Source organism: Antedon bifida, chromosome 9, assembly GCF_963402885.1.
Source record: "Antedon bifida chromosome 9, ecAntBifi1.1, whole genome shotgun sequence".
Lineage (NCBI taxonomy): Eukaryota > Metazoa > Echinodermata > Crinoidea > Comatulida > Antedonidae > Antedon > Antedon bifida.
In genome coordinates, this window is record NC_136234.1 from 2055937 (window position 1) to 2081537 (window position 25601).

General features: G+C 35.1%; 2 protein-coding genes across 4 annotated transcripts in view; one reads left to right on the forward strand and one right to left on the reverse strand.

Annotated features, from left to right (window-relative positions):
* The window catches only part of LOC144851407 (uncharacterized), a 29973-nt gene extending 15655 nt beyond the window's left edge, over window positions 1-14318 (forward strand). The window contains exons 2-10 of the mRNA XM_078708840.1: window positions 4466-4646; window positions 6428-6572; window positions 6782-6888; window positions 7028-7169; window positions 9066-10273; window positions 10856-10967; window positions 12883-13140; window positions 13603-13683; window positions 14161-14318. Of these exons, the coding sequence (XP_078564966.1) occupies window positions 4467-4646; window positions 6428-6572; window positions 6782-6888; window positions 7028-7169; window positions 9066-10273; window positions 10856-10967; window positions 12883-13140; window positions 13603-13683; window positions 14161-14318 (2391 nt within the window). The 5' untranslated portion in view covers window position 4466. The remainder of the gene's footprint in view (window positions 1-4465; window positions 4647-6427; window positions 6573-6781; window positions 6889-7027; window positions 7170-9065; window positions 10274-10855; window positions 10968-12882; window positions 13141-13602; window positions 13684-14160) is intronic.
* Window positions 14319-16510: 2192 nt separating this feature from the next.
* LOC144851417 (aspartate beta-hydroxylase domain-containing protein 2-like) lies at window positions 16511-25455 on the reverse strand. Of its 3 annotated transcripts, none has more exons than XM_078708865.1 (4): window positions 25366-25455; window positions 19914-20348; window positions 19321-19594; window positions 16511-18716 (listed from the first exon to the last, which is right to left on the reverse strand). In XM_078708865.1, exons 2-4 carry the CDS (start codon window positions 20334-20336, stop codon window positions 18493-18495), a joined length of 921 nt encoding a protein of 306 aa, XP_078564991.1. In that variant the 5' UTR covers window positions 20337-20348; window positions 25366-25455; the 3' UTR covers window positions 16511-18492. The 3 variants fall into 3 exon arrangements, with proteins under 3 accessions (XP_078564991.1, XP_078564989.1, XP_078564990.1); XM_078708863.1 differs by lacking the exon at window positions 25366-25455 and adding an exon at window positions 25243-25326; XM_078708864.1 differs by lacking the exon at window positions 25366-25455 and adding an exon at window positions 20655-20727.
* Window positions 25456-25601: the final 146 nt, after the last annotated feature.

Here is a 25601-nt window from a genome sequence, read left to right on the forward strand (position 1 = left end):
GAACGTTTTTAGGGTTAGGGAAGAGATACTTACTATGTTTTATTCATCTGTTATTTTTTCAATCTGGGATTATTGCCTATTAGGCTGGGGTGGGAACATAAACAAGGGAGATAAGGGCCGCATATGTAAAGTGTTAGAAAGGGCATTAAGAGTGATTGGCTCGTCGGCGCTGACAGCGGACTCAGTCTACGATTGTCACTACGGAGAACGATTGAAAAATGGTTTACAGGCGATCATGGAGGAGGAAAGCCACCCCCTTCATTCGGATCTTCTTCGCTGCCACATTGGTAGAAGTGGTAGACTGAGGCCGGTGTTGGCGCGGACGGGTCGATACTCACTAATTCGTTTCTCCCAGCTGGGATTAAAAAATTTAACGATGACTTTAAGAGGTAACTACAATAATTTTGATAATAACAATAATAATAATATAATATATAATTAATAATGAAATATAAGACACTTTTTAAACCATTTTGTAATGATCTGTATTTTTAACTTAAATATTTTTGAGCTGTAATTTTATGATGTACTATTTTAATCATTGTGTATTTTTATATTGATATTCTACATTTTATACTTTATTTTTATACGATATTTTTATACGATATTTTTATGTGATAAGTGAGCAAATGCAATTTCCAGTTTAGGTTGGACAATAAAAGTTATCTGTATCTGTATCTGTATCTGTATTTATTCAAAATGTATGTTTTGGTAAATTGTTTTTTTAGTAATAGATTAGTAGTAGGCCTACAGTACAGTCAATTTTAATCAGTGGTATAATGGCTATGAGAGCGCTCACTGGCTAAACACAGGGGCACAGAGCATGATCAAGTACCCAGCATTGTTAGGGCCTGTAGGAGTGCTAAACGAGGGGCCGTTGCACCTTGTATTACGTAACTGATTTTAATGCTCATGTTACTGTAGACTGGCTCAACTGGCAGCCTTGATTAAAGTCTACTTAACAACCATTTCCAAGATACAGTTTTGCTTATGATATTAATTTACATACAGTTGTTGTATAGACTAAATAGTACATTAGCATAGAATCCTAAATTGGAAATGCATGGATCAGGCCAAAATTAGAAGGAGCTATTTTGGAACTCTTAAAAAACCCCTGAAAAAATAGTTAGTGTTGTTGATGCCATTAATGTCATAATAGTTTCACTTTGACCAAAAAAATGTAAAGTGAAATATTGAAATTGTCAGTTAGAAAATGGGTTTTTATGGTTATATTTTATTGTTTTGTATTTTTTTTGCAATTGAAATAATTATTTTTTTCTTCTTTTTTTCCTACAGTTCAGTGAGTAACTTAAGATTTTACTTTTAAGTATTGATTTCTATTTCCAGACTTTATTAGGACATAAAGTAGTTTGATATTTGATACACGATCTTATATCTGTAGCTATTTTTATGAAATGCTATTTTATTGGGTTTGTAGTAAAGTACCTATCCTGTATTGTGTTACTATTGTAATGTTTATAAATCCCATTCATTTAATACCCATATTTTGACCTTGATTTTCTCTACATACAAGTGCCTTTTAGTGAAAGACTGAGCTTATTTCCTGTATATCCTAGTAGTAGAGTCTGTTCATGGAAAATCCTACCTTGTGTATGGTAAGCTATTGAAATGGGTAGCTGATTCTTCTAGAGTATCCATGCAATATGCCAAACATTGTATTTGTATACATGTGAAATTGCATTTTACACTAACCACCCAACCTTAATAATAATTTCAATGTTGCACATTTGACAGAAAGTTCTACTGAACAAATTGATATACAACAGTAACAATAAGGAACGATTCAATAAGGAGAAATGTTTGGAGGCTTTAAAATAAATTTATACTAGACCAGGTGCCCCCACCCACCACTTCTCTCATGCTTGGTTGCATTATCAGTGGTAAGTTCTGTTGTATACCAACAAGTAAAAAATCTGATGGCGTTCATGATTCTTACTGGTCAGTTTTAAGAAATATCCTTGAATAGTAATTACCTTCTTGACCATCTATGAGGTCATCTTATTTTAAGCGCTATTCTACGAATTGATACACTTGAGTTGTTCTAATTGAGTAAGCCGATGTAATGTACGTTTTAAATCGGTCAGCTCTAGGATTAGTAAGCCGATGTAATGTACATTTTAAATCGGTCAGCTCTAGGATTAGTCAATATATAACAAAACATCTTTTATCTACTGTACAATGTTTTTAACCATTTCAATACAACTCTTTTGTTGATCGATTAAAAAAAATGTTGAATAAATTAAATAAAACACTATAACACATAGTCTATGGGTATTGTTTACCTGGATAAACTAACAACAGCTTCTCTCTCTTCTCTGAACTGGAGAATACAATTGAGTAATCAAACCCTTAAGTAATCGTGTAGTCTGCAAACCGCACCCTCTTGTGGGAACCATCTCATCATTATTTCTTTTAGTACAATGTCTGCTATCGGATCAGTAGTAAAACATTTAAACTTTGCACTTGCTTAAATAGTAGTTATTGCAGAAACCAGGGGCGGATCCAGCGTTATAGATTAGGGGGGTTCTAAATATTTCACAAATGATAAAACGATCCGTCAGGTTGCAGAAAAATAAAAATAGTCATTATTTTATTTTAAAAAAAGATATGGCTATTAAATTTGAGAGGGGGCTAAAGCCTGTTTATCCCCCGCCTAAATCCGCCCCTGGTAACTACATTTTTTACAGAAATACGGAACTTTCGCCAATGAGCTATGCTCGACGCGATTATGAGATCATGTTCCGAATATGAGCACTGTTTCTATAATTACAGTACAGTATGATTTATACATTTTTTACAGTAGGCCAGACAATATTTACACAAAATGTTTACTGCTGATTGTTAAACAAAAATAATAAATCATATCTGAAGAAAGAACATGATTAAAAATGTCAAAAAGTCAAGCAACGATTTTTGTATCTCTTGTTTACTCCAATAGCTGTGTGGTTTTAGATAGAAATTTATGAGGCAGTCAGTGCAACAAACAGACTAGACATTGTATGATTACCCCCCCCCCCCCCAAAAAAATTCCCAAATTGCTAATATATTATATAATATCATTATTTAATAATATTTTAACAATTTCATCACTCTTACAGTATAAATCAAATAAAACAAAAAGTAGCAAAAAAAATAGACACTTTGGGCTGGCCTAATATGTAGGTAGGTAATAGTTTTTCCTGAAAGTCTGGTATTCCGAATGTGTTTCTAAATAGTAACAAAATGTAGGACCTTTTGGACCTCAAGAAAAGACTCTAGTTTTTAGAGAGTCCAGTATTGATTTGAGGGTGTTGACTCTATACTTTTTTTATGATTTATCAAAAGAAGAAATACTAACACAATTAAAAAACATTATTACTCATTCTTGTACCATACATTTTTTCAGTAGTCTTTTTAACAGATTGGATAATTTTGTTTAACCCTGTGTGTGTCTTAACGGAAGTCTAAGCTTTTGCTTATATTAAGGTCACGCTTTAATTGATGTTCAGTATTTAAATTAATCTTCATAATTTGTATATTATCCTTGAGTCTATCATATGTTTATGAATGAATATTTAATGTTTAGTAATCCTTCTGAACGCGGATACTTACTTTCATAAATAGTTTATCATATAAAGTCTTCAATGTGACTGAGATCATGGCAAAAATAATAAAAAGATATAGCTACAATTTATTATTTCTTTATGTGTTATGGTTTATTACCATATATGATGACTGAGTATATAGTTCCAAGGGCTTGTTGTTATGGTATTTGGCAAAAAGAAGGGGTGGGATTATAATTGGATTACAGTAAATTATAATTAATATATTTGCCAATGTTGTGTCTAGTGTAAATGTAGCAGGTACTGTAGGATTGTACTTGAACATGGCATTATATTTGAGCATGAGATTATATATAATAATTATTATTATTATTATATAATACTCATATTCAATGTTATAACATACAGTAGGTAAAAGTGTCTGCTGTGCCTTTCAATTTGAATCCTGTGTATTAAACAATTAACTGTAATGTTGAGGTTTTTTGTTAAGTGAATAGGATTCGAACCCTAGAATTTATTGACAAGTAATTATAGACCTAACTATTATTATTTGTTATTTATTATTTTTTTCATTTATTCGATATTTGATTTATTGACTCATTTACTTTATCTATTTACTTAGTTAATTATATTATTTAAATTAGATTGAAAAGGGTCAATAGACATGGCAAGAATAATTTATTCTTCTAGTATAGATCCTCAATATGATTCTAGTTGATTTGTTGTCTATTATGTAAACTTTTTCTCTATTCATGTCATATTGAAATAAAAACAACGGTTGCCGGAAACTACATAGCAAAAAGGATACAAGTCTTTTGTGTTGTGCTGTAATTAATTTAATTTGTTTATTCTTATAAAGTGCATTACATCTATCTAATCTTTTTTTCTTTTTTATTTTCTAGTATGGCACATGGACAACAAGCAATGGTCCATCCTGAACTGATGATATCCTCAACAAATAGCTACGTTATCTCCGACAGAACCGTATCATCTGCAACTGCTTCCCCGAGTATTCTTTGCGTCGTCTGCGGCGATCAGGCAGCAGGGAAATATTTTGGAGCACTAATTTGCGAAGCTTGCAAGGTGCGTCTCAGAAATCATACTGGTCTCATCCCCAGATCACTTAGGGCTACTTGAACTATGACCCCAACTCCCATATCATTTTGAGTTAAGAATTGTTATGGAATGATTATGATAATTGCATAAACAGCTTTAAGGTAAAACATGGGTAAAAAAGTCATTTTTTTTATTTCAGTTTAAATAAAGGTAACAGTTAAGTTGTATTTGTAGTATTAACTGCTATAGAGTTTGACATGGTCCCTTACCAAAGTTCAATCGCATTTCCCATATTCATATTGTTCCACAGACTCACTGGGGCGAATCTAGATTTTTACATTATTATAGATTTTACAACTGTTCTTCGTAGTCAATAGAAATACTTACGTCTTAAAATGCAGTCATAAATCCATTGTTTGTCTTCCATTGTAATTGTATGTTTGACTTTCGAATTATGTCTTCAGCAACAATTGCGTTTATATATACCTTGATGTTTCGGGAACTTCCCTGGGATACCTGGTAATCACTCATTCTGCCAATATGGATTTAGCGGAGCTGACCAGGCATTTGGCAGGGTACACACCGTTCCATGGGGACTGTGTAGTGACCTTTACTGTATAAACAACAACAATAAATTTATATTGGTATACAGTGACGTTTTTGTGAACATCTAAATTTGAAAATTTGGTTTTCTGGCGCTAGCAGAATGTTCAGGGTGTTTTGTCGACACAAGCGAAGTGTATCAGATATTTCAAATTTGTATTGCTCCTCTTATCTGGCTTTATAGGCCTAAAGCTCTGCCTACACTATCAAATTAGTTTGACAAAAAAGTGTGATGTGCCCAAATATGGTGGTGATATGCCCAATTATGGTAATGATATGCCCAATTATGGTAAGGATATGACATCATCGTGTCCATATATGGGCAAATCACATTTTTTTTGTCACATGAAGTTCGATAGTGTAGACAGAACATAATCACACATTTTTTCCGTGCTCAATTTTGGCAATTTCAGTCTCAAAATATTCTTGGGAGGGACTGAAACCATGATAGAATCACATGATCATGAATCACATGATCATGAATCACGTCATGATCACAGAACCTGATGGGTTCTGCCATCAAATCAACACTCTATTAATAATCTTAAATTTCTCATTTTGGTCATGAATTATTACTAGACACATGCCCTTACTTATTTTCTGTAACTGAATGATAGTACCATAAATATTTACAAGATAATACACAATGAATAATAAAGTCATCACTTGTCTTTTCTATGTTATTATATTCCTACCCTCTAAATAATATTGTTTTACCATATGTTAATTTAAATTCATGAACAAAATCACTTGCATATTATATATGTGGATAAATTGTTTTAGTTTTGGCTTTCCAATGGTGACAATGCTCCTTCGTTGTGATACCTAGTTGAAAATTAAAAAAAATACTGTAACTCCAACACATGGAAAGCAAGAGTAATCACAGGGTTGCAACCTCTGCCAGGAGTTAATAAGATAAAAGGATCAAGAATCGTGATAAAGATCCATCTTGTTGTAGTTGAACTAAAATTAGTTTTAGGATTCTGGTCCGGATTGCCTCCAAAATTGAATGGAGTCTTCCATGACCACATATCTGTCTGTTGTTTAAAACACACACACATACACATAAAAATATAACCTAAAGTAGGCAGAGGTAATAAAAACTTTGAATTGGCAATTTTTTAGTTGAATAAAGTTATTCAAAACACCATTCCTGTGATGTCTACCACTGTGATTATTTTATTTATTTGACTGTTTTTTTCCAGAGCTTTTTTATTCGTAGTACAAAGAAAGGAGAGCCACAATTCAAATGCTCGAACAATAGACTTTGTACAATAACGCCGACATCCAGGCTTCTGTGCCAGTGTTGCCGCTACCAAAAATGTTTAGAGGTTGGAATGTGTCGGAAAGGTATTAACTATTAAAAAAAAATCAATAAACATTACATGTAACAATAATAAATGAATTTAAAAAAATGATATTAAGAGAGGATGTAACAAAATAAAAGGTGCGTCTACCATAATTTAACTTTTATTGTCAGAAATTGCTATGGAAAATAAGTGAATTTAGTTATTTTTATAGTTTATATTTACACTTTGTTTTGCTATATATTTTTTCAGTGAAACAGAATTGCAAGGAACCAGCAAATGATCAGATTCTGTGTAAAGTTTGTAACGACGTGTCGTCTGGTATTCATTTTGGTGTTTATACATGTGAAGGGTGTAAAGTAAGTAATCTTTAGGGCCAAGTCGTCACGTCAGAGCACTAAATGCCAGTTTCCTTGCAATCATAATGTTAAAAAATAATAATAATGATTATTTTATTTGATGGTTAACAAAATCTTTTTTCTATAAAAATCCTTGTAGGGGTTTTATCGAAGAAGTTTACGGGACAGCAGTAATTACACATGCGTTGACAACAAACAATGTAGCATTACGCCCACGACGAGAAATGTTTGCCGTTATTGTCGGTTTCAAAAGTGTCTGGAAGTTGGCATGTCACGCTCAGGTAAAGCATGCAACACCGAATCCATAGTGCTACAGTAGAACCCACTAGGACGCAACGCAAGCGTGTTGACCAATGACAAGCGACAGTTCGAATAATCCATCGCTTGTGATTGGTCAACTTCCTTACGTTGCAATGATCGAACCACGTCATTTTAGTTCATTTTGCACATGCAGGAATAGTGGGACATGTATCCTCAATCCTCACCTCAACACAGGCTTGATGGTTTTTAGGTGCAGGTGACGACCTATGACATGTCAATTGACCTGACCTAGGTTGGTCATCAGTCATTGTTCGTCGCAAATCAAAATCTCCCTATTTATGTTTACCATGTCCACCATGTTTATAAGAAACCTAGTCAGAATCAGGATTTATTTGTGTCATGTTAAATGCTATTTATAGATAAAATGTTAGTAAAGATTACTCAAGTATAGGATCAAAATTCTTGTTTAATTCTCTCTCTCTGAAGAAGATTTGAGTGGTTTAGATAAAAATAGATTCTATTAATAAATGGTTACAGATACTAATATACAAATGAAAATTAATCGGTTTAGAAATTGTGGTATCCTTTATTCCCAAGGTAGTAATATTCGTTTCCAGAAATGGAAAACTTAATCCAGAGAAGTTATCTGTTTCCGTTGAACCTAGATAAAGAACTGTAGAGCACTTTATTTTCGTGACCCCTTATTTTTGTGACATTTCTGTTTTATTTTTCATAATTTTGATTATTTGATTTGTAGCATCCAGAATTTTTTAAATGGTGGCGTGCTAACATATAGTATAGACATCAAAAACATTAAGCCTTGTGATGTGCCCATATATGGACATGGTGATGTCATATCACTACCATATTTGGGCATATCACTATCATATTTGGACACATCACTATCATATTTGGACACACCACACTTTTTTGTCAAACTAGTTTGATAGTGTAGACAGAGCTTTAGAACCCTTTAGAACGCCTTTATTATAAGAGGTTTCCCAAATAGTTGTTGGCTGCAGTGTTGAAACATATATTTCTTCCTGTTCGTTCCACGTGTCGCCTTGATAGGGTTGCCCCCAGAATAGTGGTGTCTCAAAGAAGGGCCTTTATTGTGATATTATTTTAGATGTCAAAAGAGGAGGCACACAACCCTAGCTGGATCCACCCCTGTAATGTATTAAATCATACAGTATATTTAAATGTATAAAAAAACAAGAATTGTCCAGCTAATGATTTCTAGGTAAAAATCCCTCGGTGGTCAATTGATCATTTAGCTATACATGTCATTGACCAAGCCTTTCTCTTCAGTAATTTGTTAAGCTTACTGTATATTTATATTAACCTTGCGACCTATTTCTATATCACACCAACTATGAATCGTAGAAAATAGTTACAATTTCAATATTAGTTGAATACTATTTTACTGCATCTAGTTGAATATTGTACATAATTTAACTGCATTTAGTTGAATATTGTACATTATTTAACTGCATCTAGTTGAATATTGTACATTATTTAACTGCATCTAGTTGAATATTGTACATTATTTAACTGCATCTAGTTGAATATTGTACATTATTTAACTGCATCTAGTTGAATATTGTACATTATTTAACTGCATCTAGTTGAATATTGTACATTATTTAACTGCATCTAGTTGAATATTGTACATTATTTAACTGCATCTAGTTGAATATTGTACATTATTTAACTGCATCTAGTTGAATATTGTACATTATTTAACTGCATCTAGTTGAATATTGTACATTATTTAACTGCATCTAGTTCTGAAAATAAATGTTGAGTTTCTTAGTTTTTTGATCAATATACTTTGATCGTCCACACGCCTGACATCAATATGGTTGTGAACATAAAAAAACCAATAAACATTGAATTTATTTTATTCGTTTTAGGTATCAAATTAGGCCGGCACCAGAAATATGACACCAACTTGTATACTGGGAGCCGAGACCTTCAGCCAGGTGTAGTTAGTAATGTCTCTGTAATTAAAAAAGGTAGGACAATTCCAGTACCAAGACTGGAAAGTTACTCCCAAGAAGATGCTGATGATCTGGAGATATACCTTGGAGACACATTCCTTGTGGATTTGCCAGGTTTCGGCAATTATTATGGAGAATATACATCGCAACCGTACAGTATCCATGACAATGATCTTTCGGTTTTCAACACCTTGTCTGATCCCATCCCCTTACACCATCAGGATATGTATAACAGGAATTATCCCAGTAAAAGGTGCGGTGGTACACAAATGGCACCCATTTTAGGTGGATTGAACACTGGGGATTTTCATAATCAAGTAATGCCGTGTCAAAGTTCACAAACCTATCTGGGTGAGTTAGCCAGCCACACACAATACCGTGCTAATGGATACATTAGCTTAGAAAACAGTCCATCGACAATGTGTAGAACTCTAAACCATCGAGCAATGCAGAGTAGCACGCCACCGCCATCGTTGCAGAATTCACACCAGAATTCAGCAATACCTTATTCGTCGCAACCAGAACAAGTGAGCCTTACAACGTCTACAGCATATTATGATCCATTTAATCCTCCGTATCTTATTTATGAGAAGCGAGTTAAAGAAAACACAGGAGATAACCAGGTAGTACCAAGTGGTTGTGAAAATGAACTTTCTGGATTAGAAAAGGGACAATCATCGTTTGACGATGTAGTACCTACTGGCGTGCCTCCTCCCAAAATACCTACAAACAAGATACCAAAAGAAGAATACACACCAACTACAACTTGTGCAAACAAAACCACTGAGTTTCACAAACAGAAATCAATAAAAAATGACATTGATAGTAGTCCCGAGAGTTATACATCTCACGACAGTCCAGGAAGTAAGCAGGAATACGAGGTGGAGGTTGAGAAGAATTGTACATATATTAGTTTTATACGTCTTCGTTTACACGGAAGTCAAAAAACAGATGAGATACTAAGCCCAGGAATGGAAGAGATGCGAAAACAACGGCTGTTGAAACTAGATGCGTTATCGATGGATACCGATATGTTTGACGTCTCCAAAGCCTTTGAAGATCTTACAATTACGTTTGAAAATCTAGAAAAATCGCCTGAGCATCGAAAAGCTACACAAATAGTAATGTATTTTTTTATTGTGTTTTGATATATTTTAAAATTTAACTTCAGGCTTTCCAGCTGATGTTAAACACAGGTGGTTGTATGGCAATTAATTTCAGAGGTAGCTCAGTTATATATGCATAATAATAAATAAGCCTAATATGGCTAAAATACGAATTATGATTCAAGAAACAATGCACCTTTCATGGGTTAGCCATGTATAATTCTAGATTTTCCAAGAATTGTTAAAAGCCAATTTACACAGACAAGCGGAAACGGTAAGCGCGGTAATTGTAAAACAAAATTATAGAATCCATGTTATTTCTTATGCCCACTTACACAAAACGTGGAGTGGATGAGTGATAACCCGCTCAGGATAGATACAGATTCTATGTGGTTCGCTTTTCCGCTTACCGTTACTGCTGGTCTGTGTAAATTGGCCTTACGATGGACAGGCAGAAAAAACCAAATCTTAAATCTAACTTTACAGCATGCCAAGGTCGGGCTTTACTTGGGTTGAGTACTTGAGTCATATTTTATTGTTTTTTGCAGGTTTTGTAGAATTGTATCATAATTTTTCTTTTGACTTTTATCTTGACAGCTGTCTCAGTTTGTCGGTAAGCCTGATCCGACTCGCCATGAATGGAAACTTTTCCAGGAAAGATTGTCTAAGATGATTGCCTCTTCAATCATATTTGCAAAGAAAATTCCTGGTAATTTGTTTTTATCATGTTAAAATTTAAGAACTTACAGTACCTTGTAAACTTGCTGGTATGCTCAACTGAAAGCATTTTCATCAAGCACTAAAGCTCTTTCTACAATATCAAAGTTTATGTGACAAAAAAATGTGATGTGTCTAAATATGGAAGTGATGTGCAAATATGTATTATGGGCACATTTTTGTGTCATATAAACTTTGATATTGTAGACAGAGCTTTAAGCATGGTTCCCACTAGCGACGCAACGCAAGGACGTAACGCAACGCAAGTGAATTGACCAATCACAAGTGATGGCTTATTCGCTTGTGATTGCTAACTGTCTATAACTTCGTTTGTCATTGGTTAAACGCTTGCGTTGCGTTTACGTCCTTGCGTTACGTTCTAGTGGGAACCAAGCTTTAGAGATGTCCGTAATTACTAAGGAAATTCTGCCCAATGACATATCCATATTCAGATGCTTTCAATTCAGTAGAATGCCTCTTTTAGCACAACCATATTCAGGAGAAAATATATGTTTAAACACCAATGCCCATTCGGGGCACAATCCTTATTGAAGGGATAATTTGCTGCGTTACTAGGTTTCTTCTCAATAGAGATTCTACAGATACAGATAAACTGTATTTCACCCTTGACATACAAAGTATGAACAAATATTATTTTGCCTAAAATGAGAATTCCATCTTAAAATACTGTAATAGAAACATGTTCAAGACGCAGTAGGAGAAAGACATTCTGTGCACTCAGAAAATATGTGAGCTTGTGAGACTCAACAGCTTTGTGGTCAAATGCCCCATTACATTACATTGTGAAAACGTTGCTAATAATAATACAGTTAACTCTCCCAACACAGGAAACCTTTGAGCTGGCCAAATATGTCTGATTTTCCCGAAATCTGGTATTCAGAATGTGTTTTTTTTTATAATGGTAAAAATGAATTTGGGACCTTTTGGGCCTTGAGAATAGTCTGGTTTTGGGAGAGTTTCCAGTTTTCAGAAAGTCTACTGTATAAACTAATGACACAAACAAATACTGTACACGACTTGATTCATAAGCTACATTACTGTACATTTTTATGCCACAAATAAAGCTCACCAATAGTGTTTGCTTACCCAAATTATTATCATATTTCTGTTTTAATTTCGTTTGTTTATAAAGAAAAGGTCACATTTCTGGGTGCTTCTAATATTCACTCACTTTTTCTCCTCATGCATTTTATTTGTATAGTATTCGTATAAAGCCAATAATCCACTTGGTCGATGCTTTCATACAAGTGGGATAATGTATAAGTAATAAAATACTGTATATAATTCACTAATATAATGGGGTTTTTACAGTTATAATTATGGTAGTACAGTAACTATACAAAAGGTATTGTGCATACAAAAACACCATTATTTGTATTTGGAATGTCAAGGTTCAAGTCTAACTATCATTCATAAGTTTGTTTTAAAATCCAAATAAAAATTATTGAAAATAATTCCATTATTATAATCACACAAGCCTTAAAGATGTATTGTCCCCAAAAACATGAAAAAATTAAGATTAATTAAATCAGACTTTGAATAGGTTATTTTGTAGTTTTAATAAAGTAATCCCTTCCGTTAAAAAAAATAATGTTTTCTCATATAAAATGACAAAATAAATGGTCAAATTCAACCAAAAACCCATTGGCTGGCAGCCAATTTGACTATTTTTTTACTTGAAAATACAGTTTTTTCAGGTAAATGCATTTTTTTCGATTCAATTTTTGTTCAAAGTTGATAACTATTATGTGACATTAAAATGGCATATTCAACAAAAAAGTGTTAAAAATTATTTTTCAGGGGGACAATACATCTTTAAGCATTATCTTTTAACATTCTTCATTGTAATCCATTTTGGCATTAACGCTTTGCTTCAATTGATACAGGCTTCAAAAACATTGAAGTTAGCGACAAAATGGTTCTTATCAAATCCTGTACGTTCTTGATGATCTTGACTCAGCTTTCGTGGAAAAATGATGCCAAGTTTGACTGGTTTGTAGACACATTTCTCACCGTGGACACTTTACGTGTATTCACCGCTGGAATGGAAGCAGAGACGAGAAAATTCAGAGAGGACATCGGGAACGCTAAACTAGATAGTATAGAAACCGCTTTAATGATGGCACTTGTTGTGTTAAATCCAGGTAACTATTGTCTTGTCAAATCCAAGTGGGTGGTGCTTGGAACGGGCGCTTCCATTTTTTACAGCTAAAATGAAATTATGAACTACTTTTTGATATATACTTTTATATTTTGTTTATTTCATACGCATCCAACAGCGAGTAACTCGCCAATTACAGGATGGATAAACTAGTTTATAATTTATCGTGCTTGTAAACTCAGTCTCATTTGAGGCTTAGGGAGTGGAGTTACAACCCTAGCACTAGGTCAGGATCAAACCCTAGCACTAGGTCAGGATTGAACCCTAGCACTAGGTCAGGATTGAACCCTAGCACTAGGTCAGGATTGAACCCTAAACTTTGGGATTGAAAGACAAGCATGTTAACCACCAACCACATTATATGTTAGCTCTCTCTTTTTATTTCAGCTTTACAATTTTATTGTATTAATAATGATTATATATTTATATACTTCTTTTTTTCTAGATATTCCAAATCTTGTGAATCCAATCATTGTGTTAGACTTACACTCAAGATTCAAAGAAATTCTCAAGAAATATTGCACTGGTATGTAAATCATTCTTAATTTATGCGTCCATTTATGTTGGTGTCACTATTACCATAACCTCTGACCTCAAATCTCAATCCTAATCATCAAGCGTAAAATGGTCGTGGTCTACAATAATGTTTCCAGGCTATTTATCTGAAGGGTGTGGGTACAAATCTTACCCGTACAAAAACATACCATTTCACAGCATTTTCATGCATACCACTCATACTCTTTCACATCATCTAAAAAAACTCTGCAGTTCACACACCAGGGCGGACACCACACAAAATGTGGGTGCCTAGGTAAATGCTGATAGTGATAATTTGAAAGGGGTACATTGTTGATTTAATTGCATACTTGGAATATGAATTATATGAAACAATAGGTGTCCATATTGTGTAGATTACTTTAGGGGCCATGCAGTAAAACATGTAGTTACTGCAGTAGGTGGATAATACATCATACAATAAATTTTAATTTTGTGTTTTATATAGAAAAATCGCAGAACCTTGACAGCTACTATAGAATTCTGAGATTTGTCCCATACCTGTACAACGTTGAAATCATACACAAAGAATGCGTACGCAGCGGCCACGTTCTCATGCCTGATGTACAATTACCTGCATTGTTTGCGGAGATTAACCTTTCATAATGCCTCTGCTACCGTCAAAGTCTTTTTGCAGTGTAAATAGATTACCGTAAGACATTCTAACCTATTGTTAAGTATGTGAAAGTTTTAAATGTTATGAACTAAGTAATAATACAGTCAACTCTCCCAATACTGGACACCTATATGTCTGGTTTTCCGAAAAGTCTGGTATTTATGTGATTTTAATGGTAAAAATTAATTTGGGACCTTTGGACTTTGAGAAAAGTCTGGTTTTGGGAGAGTTGCCTGTATTCAAATTGTAATGAAAGGTAATTTAAAGCATAATATTGTATATTTTATATTGTTGACATATTTTTACTGTGTTTGTATCAAATGGTGACATTTTACTATCCAGACGGAACAATCATTATTTACCCGCTAAGTTGGCTTTGTGGATAAATTATCGTTAACTTTGGTGGTAGAGTAACACGGGTAAATAACTAAGCCTTTGTCAATCCTAAAGAAGCCATTTTGATTATATTCTTTGAGGTGGGTAGGTGGGGTTAGATCAGAGAGGTGTAATAAGCCGAAGTCTAGAGGGCGTACTCCAGACTGAAAAGTGATTCCAACAGGAGGGGGAACCAACAAGATGGCGGCCGTAAATCTGTTCAAAAATATTATTTAGTCTATAAAATAATAATCTAATATAATAAATTAAGACGAAATAAATCACAACACATATTCTTGTCAAAGCACAGTGAAGTTTTTATAAATTAAATATATTGTTAATCGCAATGGAATGAATAATTTCTTAGGTAATTTCTAGTAATTTTTGTATACGAGGTTCATATAGAATGCGTCCGCATTTATACGCTCAAAAGGCTGCGTTTGCGTATCGTACGGTAGAATGTAAAGAATGCTTATCACGCTGTTACTCTCAACACAGGCGTAGTAGTGCGTACTGCATAGGGCATATCTAATTGGTCGACTGCAGCCGCCATCTTGTTGATTCCCCCCTCCATGAAGAATCGCTTTTTGAACTGTGATAACATTGGAGTTTGTAATCTAGCCTTCAGCTATATGAAATCTTTGGGTTAGATGCATCAGCCTGTATGTCATTTTTACCTCTAAATGCTGACCTAATAATTATAAATATTAAAGTGATCTGTATTACCTTCTGTTATGGATTATCTGCTTGTATATTTTATGTGATAGATGTTTTTGAACTGAAAATATGTACATTGGTTTGTTTGTGCTTGATGGTATAAATATTGTATAATATATATTTTACAAAGCTTGTACACTAGTAAATTTGTAACAAAAAATACCGGTCAACGTCACTCCGCACACTCAGGATTGTCTCCAAAGAGGCTTCATGATATTTTATAAATTTATTGCATCGATAAACTCTTGCTTTTGGATATATTTATAATCTACATATTATTTTATATACTATGTATCAGAGAGTGGTATTTAAATATAGTAGGATAACATTACATAAATTCAACAATGACTGCTGCCACCCTGATTGTAATTTGTTGACAATTTGTATGCTTAACACAGTTACCAACCTTGAGATTAGGGGCTGTGCTAAACGCTAGTATTCAGGGATGCACCCAGACAACCCGAGTGAATTTTTAGCTGTTTTAAAACTACTACAAGGAGGGGTGGTTGACAAAACCAATTCATTTCAAATACACCCGTAGCCAGATTTTTAAAGTGATGTTTGTTTTTCCACAAAAGGGGAAGAATAGTGCATGAGCTAGGTTTTTATTACTTATAAAGACGGCTAAATGCATTTGTGTAAAATAAGCATTTCTTAAAAATCACATGATGCGAGGTGGTTGGTAGCTATAGCCACCAGACATGCATTGTGATCAGTCAACTGTGACACATAATGTAATGATTGTGTGTGTATTTGTCTATGCTCTTCTTCATGGTTTGACTTGGTTAAAAACCAAAGATTCATTATATTATATATATTATAAAAGAAACAACATTATTGAAATACAATGATGTATCAGATGTACGTATATCAAAGGTGAAATTGTATTTTTCTTCAAGAAATTGACCGTGTTTCTTTCTAAATTCAAATTCGAAACCAAAATGTATTTCAAATATCAGAAATTAAACCAAAAATATTTCTTTTATAAACAAAATAACTGTCATTATACAAATAATGCGGGCCACCTCTATTGCCTTTCAAGATGCATTCCGTGCAAATATATTTTTGTTGACAATAAAAACAAATAAGGTTCAAATCTAATAGATTTTATTTTTGTAATAGATTTTAAAACAAATTCAAATCATGTAAATACTACTATTACCAGGGTCAATATACTCAGTTTATAAATAAGGGTTATTCCATTTTTTACTTGGATGTGAGTAAACCTGTTGGGTGGGGGTTGAATTATTTTATTTCCCCTTCACTCAATCTGCCACCAAAAATGATGTATTGCTAGCTTTAACGTAATGAACTCTGTATGTATGTTTTATTATTTGTATGTAGTTAATTTTAGTATACTTCATTAAAGATTGGAACATTTAAAAACATCATAATGCAATATACAATAATAATGAATGTTTATGAGTGCAATGGTACAAATATTTTCATGAGGTGAAAATAGAACATTTCATAACAAAAAAATGTTTGTTCTATTGCAAAAATATAAAAAACATTTTTCATTTTTGTTTATTACGTTTATTACAGACTTCAAAGGTCAAAGGTTGTGATTGCATATAACAAGAATGTACATAGTACAAATAATACATACACTCTTGATGTTGCTTGGGTTAAATGGAGCATTTATTGAATACCCATGTGACCTACAATCCTCCAATCAAATGACAAGAATCTAATTAGCTCTGTCTACACTATCAAACTTTATGTGACAAAAAAATGAGCTGTGCCCATATATGGACATGATGATGTCATATTACTACCATATTTTGGTATAGCACTACCATTCATACTTGGGAAAATCACACTTTTTTTGTCAAACTAGTTTGATAGTGTATTTTTTTTTTTTTTTTAATTTATTTCATCATCACCCTAGTGACCAAACGTCACCATTAACAGGGTTAGGGGTTAGGTAGACAGAGATTTATATACAATATACTTGTGTTTAAATAGTGCTACTATCCTTATTGTTAAGTATACATTGTTTATAGTGCTTGTTGAAATTCATTAATGTACAGTGGAATGTATATAATTATATATAGTATATATCCTTAGTGGTCTAGTGGATGGTTGCCCTATAACTTTCGAATCCTGTGCACATGATTTTTTATTTGGAATTCACCATTGAAGTTCATGTTTCTAATATTGATGTATAAACACATAGTTTTAAGTGTATAAAATTATTTAATCCAATGTAATTTAAAGCATTTTCTGTACACAATTTAATCAGGTAATCATTGACGAGCATTCGGGTTGTAATAGCTATAGGTGTTTTGTTTTTTTTTAAAAAAGGTTAGGCCAAATTTACTTGCCATTTACCTAGAGGGTTGTTTTGTTTTAGGGTAAGATATCGTAGATTTTCATGGTCATGAGGACCAATCACAATGTTCCCTACCTGCAAGTTAGGCCTACAGTTTAAACACAAGTGGGATATTCCATCATCGATGCCCTTGTTTTCGTAGTGTGTATGTATAGATACTATTAATTATTATTGAGGTGAAGACCACATATAAAATATATCCAAATTTATTTATAACAATATAAAGAGAAAATGGTCTGAAAAAATCAATTTTATATCTCCCACCTGAAAAGCCTTTATTTTTAATCAATTTTTTTAACCAATAATTTGTTAACACTGTCAATGTATCTGTAGTGTTTATTGCATAAAGTGATTATTAAAGTGCGCTTTTGTATATAAAATGTCTCAGAATTTAGTCAATGTTATGTTATCTTTTGTTTTTTAAGGTTTTTGTAAGAGATATCACAATTTTCCTAAAAGGTAAGTAGATTAGGCGATTATAATGCTATTAAATTTGTAGGCTTATTGTAGTGCACTAACTTTTGATTTGCAATGACCCAGGAACAAGTTCAATATTGTTATGTTTTTAATTGTGTGCATTTGCATGGAAAGTGTGAAGTGCTTCCTACTATAATATTCATCGACACAGTTTTGTTGGTTTCTACAGTAGGTCAATATGTAGGTCGTAGGTCATTGCAAATTGATAGCTCCCTATATTACATGTTGCATGTTGGCTCCTGCCAGTCCAACTTTTCCTTTCATTCATCTTTAGGTAAACCAAATAATATATTTAAGCATGACATTTCAGGTTTAGTGACATCTGGATGCCAAAGGTCAACCATAAATACTGCTCTTGGGTCATCTGACCCACAATGCTTTGCTTCATGACAGAATGAGTCGTCAAATAATAAACATTGTCCTTGTTTCCATTGTTCTTTTATACCATCCACTTTTAGGTAGCAATTTGGCGGCGTGAGAATACCTAGAAAAAATTAATTTTATTATACATCACTACAGTGTAGCTATTAAGCGTGGTTCCGACTAGAGACACAACGTAAGCGAGTTGACCAATGACAAGCCACTGTTCGAATAATCCATCGCTCGTTACGTCGTTGCGTCGCTAGTGGGAACCAAGCTTTAACGTGCGTGCCTAATATTGGTTGTTTTTATTTAATGGTGATATGGTCACCTTACTATTGTTCATGAAATTGTGATTCCATTCCATAACTAAATAACACACTTATTTCAATTTTCAGGAATCAGGAATTTTAAAAATCCTGTTACCAGTCAGTGAGTCATCCACATCACAAGCCTGTGATAATTAATTAATAATTGTTTACAGTATACTGAAACACATGTACGAGTAGCAGTCAACAGTAAAATCTGATATGCAATTAATTCAATTGGTACATATGGGGTTACGGGTACAGTACTTAGTATTAATACATTGTTCCTGATCTATAATACAGTTGAACCTCTGTGAGCGGCCACCTCCCGTAAGCGGTCACCTCTCGTAAACGGCCACTTTTCCCAGTCCCAAGGGTGGCTGCTTACGGAAGGTTCAACTGATGATTCTGCATATTTACCTAGATGACATCGAATTCTGACATTACACGGCCCGAAATGTTCAGTTATGTGCGTTCCAGGCTCAAGAACTGAAAATGCTGCGTTTCCAAAAGCGTTTTCCTTTATAAATTTTCTTAAACCATTCTCTAATAGTTTGGTAATTCGTGGGCATCTTGTACAGTTCTGTGGTACCTTCACGCCTTGGTTATATAGATGAAACACATACCAATTACCAGTGGGTACAGAATTACTGAACCAACCAGACACGTTACCATCTTGCAATGCATTAAACACCTTTAAAAAATGACAGAAAATGTGATACACATACTTTTTACAGGGCAAACTTGCTGTGCAAGTCTTTATTTTTTTTAATTTTTTTATGTAGTCGGCCAGTGGGTGTTTTGTTTTCGGAACTAATGATGCCACCTCTAGTACAGTTATGATATACATTGCCAAAATTGTTTGCTTTTTAAGAATAGGTAAATCGCCATCGTGTCTAGAACCTAACTTAATGCTGCCAGGGCTCTAAGGAACAAATTTGTTTGCATAAATCTACTAGGGTCAAAACATAAATTGCAGTTTATGATATTGATACTGATAGAAATAAACACACCTCTAAGAATTCCTCATAAATATCAAGAAAATTATTAGCAATTAGTTGAGCATCAGGTGCTAACTCTGTGTCATCAGCTGTGTAAAATGGTTTAATAGGATCCAACTTTGGCAGAAAGAAAACATTTGGTTGCTGTTTGCTGTTTGACCTTTCATTAGTACCAATAGCTTGTTCTATCCTGGATAAATCACCTTGAACTATTTGTGAAATTTCAATAAATTTGTCCGTTAATTGATGGTCCAGTATTCTGTAATTCTGACAACGAACACAGTTCGGTGATGTACATTTTGAGTACAAGTCATCGTTTTTACTATCAACAGACTGATTGTTCTTTTTAAATGCTTTGCGAAGGAGAATAGGGATTAAACAACAAGCACAGAGAGTCAGAAATAATGCAAGTGCATCATTCCAAGTTTCCACCATTAATGCAGATTTCTAAAACAAAATGTGAAAATGTAAGTTTTCATTACTTAATTTTTTACTACCTAGTTTTAATTCTAAAACAGCAGGCGTTTACACGTTTACAGACTGTAAGGAAGGCCCCTGGCTTTTTATGGCTCCTTTTTTTTCTATGGAGTACACCCCCCCCCCCCCCATTTCTTAACATGCTACTAAAAATGCAGTAATTTTTTTTATTTAGACAATTAGAGATCTACAGAGCATTTAGTTTGGGAGACTAGGAAAGAAACTAAACAGCATTAAATATTCTATTTATTTAATGAATTATAATATGGTGCCTACTTTATTCATGCTCTACACCAAACTTTGTTATTATCGGTCTCTGTCCTGCGGTAACGTACAGTACCAGGCCTACTAGGCCTATGTAAAAATATACTAACTGTAGTGTCGTGTTTGGCACACCATAGTTAGTTGTGTCGCGTTTGGCACACCATAGGTTGTTGTTGCTAGTAATAAAGCAAAGAATAGTAAATCTCCCAAAATCGTGTCTTATTCATTCGTATTTATTACACAACATTACATTGGCGACGAGGATGGCGACGTTCACGATACCCGCACCAATGCCTCTAGACATGGATTCAGGCAACATGGCTGAAAGTTGGCGTCGATTTGCGCAAAGATTTGATAATTTCGAAACAGCGACAGGCGTCAACGCGAAGCCCGAGGCAACACGAGTCGCCACACTCCTGTCGGTAATCGGACAGCGAGCCCTGGAAACATACAACACGTTTACATGGGACGCCGAAACTGACAAAACAAAGATCGGCCCAGTCTTAGCACAGTTCAAGAAATTCTGTGATGGGAAGCGCAATATCACGTATGAACGATATATTTTCAACTGCAGGGTTCAAAAAGAAGGTGAGAAATTTGATTCCTTTGTTACCTCGCTGAAAAGTCTAGCAGAGACATGCGAGTTTGGTACCTTGAAAGATAGCCTCATTCTTGATAGGGTTGTAATAGGAATCAATAAGCCAAGCCTTAAACAACGCCTACTGCGTACAGAAAATCTAACATTAGACACAGCAATATCCAAAATACGAGCAGAAACGGCAGCATCCGAACAGATTGAACAAATGAAACAAAGCAAAGCGAGTGACTTTTCCGACGCAACTCAACACGCGAGAACAGTGCGTTCACACAAAAAAGGTAAACAGAAATACCAAAACACACAACAGGAAAGGGAAAGCAATCCAAGAAAATCACGCACAAGTCCAACAATCTGCATATACTGCGGAGGTGAGTACCCTCACAAAGGCAAAAATACGTGTCCAGCATACGGCAAAAAATGCAACAATTGTGGTAAAATGAATCATTATGCTAAACAATGTAGACAGAAACATAACGCACATGCTGTTGACACCATGTCTAACGATGAAAACGATAGCACAACAAGCGAAGACGAATACTCATTCCATATTACAGGTACTGAGTCTGAAAAACAACCCAAAGTTAATCTGAACATTCAAGGTAGCACTGTCAACGCAATTATCGATACCGGTGCGACTATTAATATAATGAGTATGTCGACATACAAACGCCTGCAACACAAACCACAGCTCTATACCGAAAAGCTACCAAAGGTGTTCGGTTATGGAAGCCGACAAGCACTGTGCCTAGCTGGAACTTTCACGGCAAACATAACCTATAAAACGAACACAATATCAGCATCATTCAGCGTAGCCGAAAAAGGAGTCGAAACGCTACTCAGTTTTAACACAGCGAAAGCACTCGACCTAATTCAAGTAACGTATAACCTGAATGAACACGCAGATGCAACGGTATTAAACAAAAGCACAATAACTGAGACATACAAAGACAGGTTTACTGGTATTGGTAAGCTTAACGACACTATGTGCAATCTACACATAAATACTGAAATACAACCTGTGGCTCAATCGCATCGCAGGATACCGTTTCATTTAAGGAAGAAGGTTGAAAGCGAACTCAAACGATTACAGGAGTTAGATATCATTGAACCAGTTGACAACGAACCTACTCCATGGATTTCACCAATAACTGTTGTAGCAAAGCCTAAGAAACCTAACGAAATTCGCATTTGCGTGGATATGAGGGCCGCGAACAAAGCTATAAGCAGAGAGAGACACGTGACACCGACAATCGACGACATAATCGGCAAACTAAATGGAGCCGTGATGTTTTCAAAGATCGATATGAACGCAGGCTATCATCAGGTAATGCTAGCGCCAAAGTCGCGATACATTACTGTCTTTTCAACACACGTTGGCCTTTTCAGGTATAAACGACTAAGCTTCGGAGTTTGTTCAGCAGCAGAAAAATTTCAAAACGTCATTCAGTCTGCACTAGGTGGACTAAAAGGAGTCATAAATATAAGTGATGACATACTAGTGTTTGGTAACACTGAAGCCGAACATGCAAACAATCTCAAAGCCTGTATGGAAAGACTGAGAGATAAAAACCTTACCTTAAATAAAGCTAAGTGCGAATTCTTCAAACGCAGCGTTGAATTCTACGGACACATATTTAGTGATACCGGAGTATCACCAGATCCTAAAAAGATTGTCTCACTCCAAAAGGCTGCAGCACCGACTTCTAAAGAACAAACGCGATCGCTCCTAGGCATGACACAATACGTTGCTAGATTCATTCCAAACTATGCTACCATAACAACACCGCTCAGAAAACTCACTCACAAAAACACGCCATGGTTCTGGGGTGAAGAAGAACAGCAGGCATTCGACAAACTAAAGAAAACGCTAACCAGCTCGCACGTCATGGCCTACTTTGATCCAGAAAAGAAATCAACGGTCATAACTGACGCGAGTCCAAGTGGACTCGGGGCCATACTGAGCCAAAACGGTCAACCGCTAGCATACGCGAGTCGCGCGCTTACAAGTGTCGAAACTAGGTACTCTCAAATAGAGCGTGAAGCACTAGGAGTCATATGGGGAATCCAACACTTCCACTTGTACTTATGTGGCAGCGAGTTCGATGTAGTGACCGATCACAAACCGCTTCTTACGCTATTCAATAATCCCGCATCGAAACCACCACCACGTATCGAAAGATGGATATTAAAAATCCAAGCCTACGACTACACCCTGAAGTACCAACCAGGCAATACAAATCCGGCTGACTATATGTCAAGACACAGCCTTACAATGAGCAACAAGACGAAACTAGACATCGCAGCAGAAGAACATGTCAATCTTGTAACAAACAACGCAATCCCTAAATCACTTACTCTGGAACAAGTTCGACGTGAAACGGCAAATGATGGCCTCATACAAACATGCATTAAGGCCATCACTCGCAACAAATGGCACGAGGCTCTAAAAAATCAAGATGACCTCCATTCCGATCTCCAGTGCATGCACAAAGTTCGCAATCAGCTAACATTCGACCAAAAAAACAACATACTCCTACGTGATCACCGCATAGTCATACCCAAGGCACTTAGAAACACAGTAATAGACATCGCCCATGAAGGACATCAGGGCATAGTAAAGACGAAGCAACTCCTCCGAGAAAAAATATGGTTTCCCGGAATAGACCGCATGGTCGAATCAAAAGTAAAACACTGCATACCATGTCAAGCGACGGTGACTGAAAAGAACCAAAATGAACCGCTTCAGATGTCGAAACTTCCTAACGGACCATGGGAGGAAATTAGTATTGACTTTAAAGACCTCCCTACTGGCGAGCATCTTCTAGTGATTCTCGATGACTATAGCAGATTCATCACAGTGGAAGTTGTTAAATCAACATCAGCAAAGACAGTTATTCCCAAGATAGACACAGTATTCGCTAATTTTGGAATACCCAGTATAATTCGCACCGACAATGGACCACCATTCAACAGTCACGAGTTCTCTCAATTCACGAAGTACCTTGGCGCTCATCACCGCAAAATAACTCCACTATGGCCGCAAGCAAACGGAGAGGTGGAAAGAGTAATGCGTAATCTGAAAAAGGTCTACAAAACCGCAGTGGCCGAAGGTGTTAACTATAAACAATCACTCAATCAATACCTCAGAAATTACAGAGCCACCCCACACAACACCACAGGCAAACCTCCAGCATCTCTGATTTTTAGACATACCTTCAAAGTAAGACTCCCAGAAATAATCAAACAATCAAGCATCAATCAGAATGCAGTCAGAGACAAAGATAACGCTCAAAAATCAAAAATGAAGGACTACGCAGAAAGACGAAAGAAACCTCGAAAGAAACAAATCGAAGTTGGTGACATGGTCCTCGTAAAAGAAAGCGGCATACTAACATCAACGAAAACACCATATAAAACTAAACCATACAAGGTAACTAAAACAAACGGAACAATGATTACCGCAATGCGAGGACAGCACGGAATCACTCGAAACTCATCATTCTTCAAACTTCTCAACAATCATGTCGCAAACACAAATACAGACAGCGAAGACGACTATCTCACAGATGATGATTCTCCCGGAAAACATCCCGTAACAACAAATAATGCAAGGCGCAATCCTCAAAGAGTTCGACAGCCACCAGTTTATCTCAAAGACTATGTTCCATAAGTTAATCGTAACTCTGATAGTATTAATAATGATCAGCACTGATAATTACAAATCTGAACTCATAATAACATTTCTATAACACCGCAGATTGTCAATGCTTGGCAACCGAATTGTTTGAAGTTATTGTTTTTAAAGTTATTGTGTTTAAAGTTTATTTTTCTAGTTTTTATGTAAAAGATGGAGGGATGTAGTGTCGTGTTTGGCACACCATAGTTAGTTGTGTCGCGTTTGGCACACCATAGGTTGTTGTTGCTAGTAATAAAGCAAAGAATAGTAAATCTCCCAAAATCGTGTCTTATTCATTCGTATTTATTACACAACATTACACTAACTACGCCTACAGCAGTAAACCCATAATAAAACATGCCACCTGGCTGGAAGAGTACGTCCTGGCTAGTTAGGCCTAGCCCTGGCACTCTTTTATACCCAGGGAAGAGCGATTGGATTTACCCTACCGAATATCCACAAGATTTAACTTTACATTTACTAGATGCCTAGATACTAACAATACATAGGCCTATTTGTGAGGGAAGAAAAATTCGTCGTGAGGAGGATGATTTTACCACTTTTGAGAGGAAAGAAGAGGATTTGAATGATGATAGAAAACTTTTTCGACGAATACGATATGAAAAAATTATGAGGGCGCTAGACTAGGTTTATCACACAAAGCTAGAAAGACAACAAAAAAGTT

Bases quoted from the DNA above. Each gene is read 5' to 3' on its own strand.
- LOC144851417 (XM_078708863.1), bottom strand. From the start codon at position 25,275: ATGTTTTATTATGGGTTTACTGCTGTAGGCGTA. The intron at 20,349-25,242 runs GTTAGTGTAATG...ATTTTGTTTTAG, and splicing joins GGTTTACTGCTGTAGGCGTA to AAATCTGCATTAATGGTGGA. The intron at 18,717-19,320 runs GTAAATATGCAG...AATTTTTTCTAG, and splicing joins CAGAATTCGATGTCATCTAG to GTATTCTCACGCCGCCAAAT.